The sequence below is a fragment of the Octopus bimaculoides genome, unplaced genomic scaffold (assembly GCF_001194135.2).
Source record: "Octopus bimaculoides isolate UCB-OBI-ISO-001 unplaced genomic scaffold, ASM119413v2 Scaffold_70626, whole genome shotgun sequence".
In the NCBI taxonomy this organism is placed as follows: domain Eukaryota; kingdom Metazoa; phylum Mollusca; class Cephalopoda; order Octopoda; family Octopodidae; genus Octopus; species Octopus bimaculoides.
In genome coordinates, this window is record NW_026438880.1 from 1 (window position 1) to 6,857 (window position 6,857).

General features: G+C 36.9%; 1 protein-coding gene across 1 annotated transcript in view; it reads right to left on the reverse strand.

Moving 5' to 3' along the window:
* Positions 1 to 6: 6 nt before the first annotated feature.
* Positions 7 to 6,857, reverse strand: part of LOC106877600 (E3 ubiquitin-protein ligase MIB1) — an 11,723-nt gene continuing 4,872 nt past the window's right edge. The window contains exon 3 of the mRNA XM_014926545.2: positions 7 to 3,882. Within this exon, the coding sequence (XP_014782031.2) occupies positions 3,639 to 3,882 (244 nt within the window). The 3' untranslated portion in view covers positions 7 to 3,638. The remainder of the gene's footprint in view (positions 3,883 to 6,857) is intronic.

Genomic DNA, 6,857 nt, shown 5'->3' on the forward strand with positions numbered 1-6,857 from the left:
TCCTACATAATCTAACAATGTTGTAATTATATCACTTACTTATCACTTAAATGTCATGTTAATGGTGATATGAGGAGTAGAACATCACACTGACTAACATTACGGTACAACATAGATTGTATATAATCTGACTGAAGAACATCTGACGCTCATTGCAATGAAGCGTCTCACCGCAGTTGATATTATGGTAGATGACGGCGTGACGGGTACGGTTGGGAGGGAGAGCAGACCTACGGTCCACGGAACGTGCTCTGGCAAGGGCAGCGGTGATAGTGGTGAGGGGATAAACACCAAGGGTGAAGTGGCGAGCCATTAGTTGAGACTGTGTCTCAAAGTCACTGTTGTGACTGCAGAGCCTGCGTAGACGGAGGAATTGGGAATAGGGGATGGAGAGCTTGGTGGGTTTAGGGTGGGAGGAGGAGAATTTGAGGTATGAGTGTGAGTCTGTGTGATTGTAGTGGATGAAGGTGATGAGAGTGGAGTGTTGAATGCTGACTGAAATGTCGAGAAAGGCGACAAAGGTGTCGGAAATAGTGCTTGAGAAGAGGAGGGCAGGATGGAAAGATTTGACATATACGTGTATATGATAATATATATGTATTATATACATACATACATGCAGTATGATCTAGCCTAGTCACCCGTATAGTTAATCAGGTTTTTCACAAGGAGCTCATACCCAAAGATTGGTGTAGCAGCATTATAGCCAACTGCTACGAAGGCAAAGGTGATGCTTGGGACAGAGGCATCAAACTGCTGGACCAGTTGATGAAAATCATGGAAAAGGTCATAGCTCAAATAATTAGGGAGAGAAATATTAGAGTAGATTAAATGCTGTTTGGATTTGTCCCAGCACTATATTCCTAGTTATGCAACTGCAGAAGAAATATCTAGCCAAAAAGAAACCCCTGTACCTGGCATTTGTTGACATGGAGAAAGCCCTTTGGCAGAGTTCCCCATTCTCTTATCTGGTTGTCAATGCGGAAGCTAGGGATAGATATATGTTTGGTGAGAGCTGTACAAGCGATGTACAGGGATGCTGTCAGTAAGGTGAGGATTAGCAACAGGTATTGCCAAGAATTCAGTGTACCTGTAGGGCTTCGCCAAAGATCAGTCCTCAACCCCCTATTGTTCATCATAGTCATGCAGGTATTAACGGAGGAATTTAAGACTGGATGCCCCTGGGAGCTCCTCTGTGCTGATGACCTTGTTCTTATAATCGATTCACTACCTCAACTGGAAAAGAAATCTCAACTGTGGAGGCAAGGTCTACATTCAAACAGCCTTTGAGTTAATCTAGCAAGAACCCAAGTCTTAGTAAGTAGGAAAGTAGACACATCATAAATCCTTTCAGGTAGATTGCCCTGCTCGATTTGTAGGAAAGATGTTGGTATAAACTCCATAAGAGGTACCCAGTGCAAGCTATAGACACATAAGATGTGCAGCAATATCAGAGGAAGGTAAAGTGACAAAATAGTGCACAGCTACAAAACTGAATTGATGATGATAATGAAGATGATGAGTAAAATTTATGTTTATTAATAAACAGTATTTTACTTTTATGAGACGTTTCTGGCATCAATGGTCAACTGATGACCACAATGCTTTTGCTCAATTTTCTTTATAAAACTCAATATTTAAGCTTACAACAAGATAGACTCACATTCCTAAATCTCCTCTCTTTACATAATTCAACAATTCTGGATCTGCACAAAATAGATCATTTTTTTCTGTATCTCCTTCCTCTATTTAAATATCCTGCATGATGTGACAATTCTACGATTATCTCATTTCCTTATCACCTGATAAGAAATTTTCACTTAATTTTATCTTTCATCTCTTATATCTCTGCCAAATTTATGACTTGGCATTGTTCTCTCACCTCTACACCTCTGCATAACTCCAATGTGAACCAAGTTGATCATCAGAGATCTAGCCGCAAGAATATGAAAGACCACCTGAATTAGAGTAAACAAGACACCGTGCATTTTGTTAAACAATGATTTGTTTTACACAGGTAGAACAGAAAGTGGTACTAGCCCTCCTGAAGCACAGAAGACTTGATACTCAAGAATTCTAATCTATATATCAATCAAAGTTTTTCATCTTTTTGATGTCCTTTCTATCAATATGGTGGATCGTGATATGGTGAAACGCAGCAAATTTCAGAACACAATATTTATTCCCTTGCAGAATCGTTTAACTGACAGAAACCGATTTTCAGATGCCTTTGTTAGAATAAAAACATTACAAGGAATATGTAAACCTATTCAATCAAACTCCATCACCACTACTATACAAAATTTGTCACTAATGCTAATTGAGATCAACTAATTGAAAATATCTCTGCACGATTTATAAAGTGCATCTAAATAACGTCAAATAATTATCCAGAATGTTTCACAACATATTGTTTCCTATGGAATGAAGCTAAGGCACAGTACCATCTGGACCTTAGTAAACTATGGACGTCAATAATCCCAGTTTTTAGGGATGTGGTCTTGTACCCAAGAAAGACGGCAAAATTATATAAGGAGTAGCAAGTTATAAATTGTTAGGTGAGGGTACAAGATGATGCTATGAGAAAATCAGTTTACATTTCTGACATAGGCGTGTGAGAACGGTAATGGATGTTGTGTTATTAAATGTCATGTTAATGGTGATATGAGAAGTAGAACAGCACACTGACTAACATTACGGTACAAGATAGATTGTATATAATCTGACTGAAGAACATCTGACGCTCATTGCAATGATTGCGTCTCACCGCAGTTGATATTATGGTAGTGCCACGAACAATCACAGAAATATCTTAACAGGACCAGTGCGAAATACTGATTGTAATTCATTTCCCTGGTCAAATAAGAATGGCAAGGTTCCATGGGTTAATTTAAAGGAAACAATAAAGTCAGAACAAAAACCAAATTGTTAAAGACAAAACAAAACTGGGTCTCTATTAGGATTAATATCATTAACAAACCAACAAGTGTGAGTATATAAATGTTTATATGAATAGTGTTATCCAAAAAATGCCACACGATCACGTGACCCGAATGGACTATCAGATGTCGTTTCACATTGCTGATCACAATACGCTATGCATTGTTGTAGCCTTCAAATGACACCAATCCGTTGGTTAATCAACATTCCCCTATTCCTGGTCGAGAGAGGGGTCTAGAGCAACGTGAAATGATGTGCCCGGTCTGGGAATCGAACCCATGTTCAAATGATTGCGAGTGCAATAGCCTAACGACTAGGCTACGCACCTTCACTCACTAATGTTGGCCCTTAAACTCCCAGTTGAGATTTTGTCATTGAATCTCCTACTTTACCAAAGCTGAGACGGATGTCTTTAATTATCAGCTCCGCATTACACTGATAAATCATTAATCACCTCTCATCACTCACAATTGAAAGTAAAATATTTATGTTTACAGATAGAACATTGGAGATTTATTGACATTTCACTTAATCACTATTTATCATTCATTACCATTGATTAGTCTTATGTTGCAGACCACAACATTCTTGAAGCGTGACAAGTCTTAAAATTAGATAAAGACAATATGTTGTCGTGGATGAAGTGATGGATTTACTATCACAAAGAAAAGACCTCAGGAACACCTGTCATAAATCTGTCACATTATGACATAACTAGGTCTACACAAAAGTATGAAGCACCTTATTCCACACAATAAGGTCAATAAGACAACAGACAGAGACCCAAAGATTATCTTACCAAATCCAGTTTTGCTGAGTGTGTATTGTCGACACATGGGGCATTTCTTAAATGTCATTTCAGAACAGCAGTTCTCGCAGAGAACAACATGTCCACATGGTTGCAGTGTGACAGTGGCTATTTTCTCTTGACAGTAGCGACATCTATGGAAGAAAATATAAACACATTTCATCAATAACATTCATTTATTACAATCATTAAATGGTATACATGTTTACAGTACAAAATATTATGAAACTTTGCGGTGTCTCACAATTTCTGTTTTAAGCAACCACGTTCGGACAGATTTATGTGTATATAAGTGCTATGCAGACGCATACACGTATATATTTATATAGATATTGTTAAATATATGTCTTGACTCTGATACATCACAAAAGCAGGTGGACACACAGTGCACTGCATATATTTCTGAACAAAAAAATATATATACACAAGTTTGTGTCTATATACGAGGTCTGATCAATAAGTATCTCGACTTTTGCTATTAGTAACGAAGCAAAAACATGCAGAGTGAAGCCGCTTGGCAAAGATTGATCTCAACCTGTGCTGTACATGCGCACTAATTTTTGATGTTCTAGCTCACCTCCGTTGTTTACAGCAGTACTTGGAGGGCTACGCAAAGTGGCAGAAAGTGTATGGAGAGGAGTGTATGAGCGACACACACGTGTACGAGTGGTTCAGACATTTCAAAGATGGCCGAAAAATATTGACGAACATTCTGGGAGATCTGCAATGAGCAGAACTGAGAAAAACATCGCTGAGGTACTTGCAGTTGTGTGGGTAAACCGTCGAATCACCATCCTTGAATTACCAGAGGATGTGCAGGTTAGCTACAATTCAGCCCATAATCACTGAAGATTTGGGTACGAAACCCGTGTCTACTACATTTGTGCCAAAACTGCATTCAGCTGACCAACAAGACACTCGGGTTTCAGTTGTACAAAATGTCCTTGATTGTGTCAGCCACGATGTAAACTTTTAGAAAACTTCGCATAGGCCTCTGAGCAGGTGTCACCAAGCTTTTAACAAACTTTGATGCAGATTCTCTGCTCAACTTTCTATATAATGGTCAATGTGATGATCACACGCTACACACCTTCCTTCCAAGCACTGCTGTAAACAGCAGAAGTGCACTTGAACGTTAAAACAGAGATAAAGTTCAATCTGTGTCAAGGAACCTCACACTGTGTGCTTTAGCTTTGTTACTATGGCAACAGTCTGGATACTTATTGACGCTTATTCATACTTCATTGTATCTAATCTGTTTAACAAGTCCTCCAAATTTAGACATCTGGTTTTGAATTTTATGGATGGAGAGACTGGACACATTTGCTATAGCTTCATATAAACGAGATCGATGTAACAAAACAAGTCACTGCTCTAAAATAGAAGAATGCTCTGAGAATACAATACAATGTATATGTACAAAACTGGAGAACATTATAAAAATTGATGAGTTGACTGCAATAAATGCCATGTTTCTATGCATCATTAACTTCCTGATGACTTATGGTTGTATGATCCCCTCGGTAGCTGGTCCGTGTGTCTTCCCCCACCATTGCAGTCGAACAAAATCTGGCCATCCACAGGAAAATTCTAAACATTTGTTGTGATGGTTATTAAAAACAAAGTTCCTTACATAGTCATACATTGAAGGATCATAAAAGAAACCATTGGGTAGAAATCTGCACCTAGTGATATCTAAATCCAAGGTTATTGAGAAATAAACCACTGAATCTGCAACACATGATGTAATTGTTATTGGTGTACCTAAAGAAATCATTGATCTATAAACATGTTTTGACAACTTGTCCACTTCAAATGTATTTCCCCCAAAAAGGTTATCTGCCTAAGTTGATTGGATCAAAACCTAGATGTGCATACTGTTTGGTCTCCGCTAATCTTTCCTTTTTAATGTTTATAATGGATAAACACACAATATAATGATATCTACCCAATGTATTGGTGAGATAAAATATGTAATAGTTACCAAAATAGCAAAAATTCGTCCATAAAGGTCTATAGTAAACTTCTTATGGAACAAAAAAAGCAATATTCGTTAGAATGGTCAATTATTGGAAAATCTTTGCCTTATGACAAAGGTAAGAGATATTGCTCGCTGTGTAATCTAGAATTATTTTTATATTGTTTTCTAAGGGTAAGTTAATAAATAAACTCACATACAATGCTTTCAGATGTAGCCATTTTCTTAGGCATACGTTTTTGTGGTTTTAATAAATTATAAATTTCAGTATGATCGGGTATTATAATATAATATTAGGTTTAAAAGACAGGATATATTAACTGTATGATTTATCATTAATAATCTAATTGTATATTTGTAAAGTTTCTAGAGATAATATAATATAGATTTCTATTAGTTTAGAACTTATTACAAGGAATCAATAATTTGTGTTACTTGATTGTTTATAATTAATAATATTATTAGGGTTTTCTCCCTTAGACGGACTTTTATTTGAGGAGGAATTTGAATATGGATCAGCCTTAGAGATGATAGTTTTTTTTTTTGGTGTTAACTTTTTACCCTGAGGATGTGTAAGGTAATTTACTTATTTAACTTGAATTAAGAGTTGAATTTGACCTTATACAGAAATGTTGACATAGGTAATAAACTTTAATATATATGGATATTAGCGTCAAAACTCTTATTAAAATTTTTGATATATATATATATATATATATATATGAAGTTGCATGGCTCCGTGGTTAGAGCGCCGGGTTCACACTTATAGGGTAGTGAGTTCGATTCCCAGACTAAGCTATGTGTTGTGTGCTTGAGCAAGACACAATATGTCCATGTTATTCCAGTTCAATCAGCTGTAGAACTGAGTTGTGATGTCACTGGTGTCAAGCTGCATATTAGCCCTTGCCTTTCTCTTGGATAATATCGGTGACATAGAGAGTGGAGGCTAGCATGCATAAGCTACTGCTGGTCTTCTATAAAAAATTATCCGGGCTTGTGCCTCGGAGAGTAACATTCTAGGTGCCCTACGATGGTCATTCGTGACCAAAGGAGGTCTTTACTCTTTATATACATACACACACACACACACACACACATATATATATATATATATATATATATATATATATA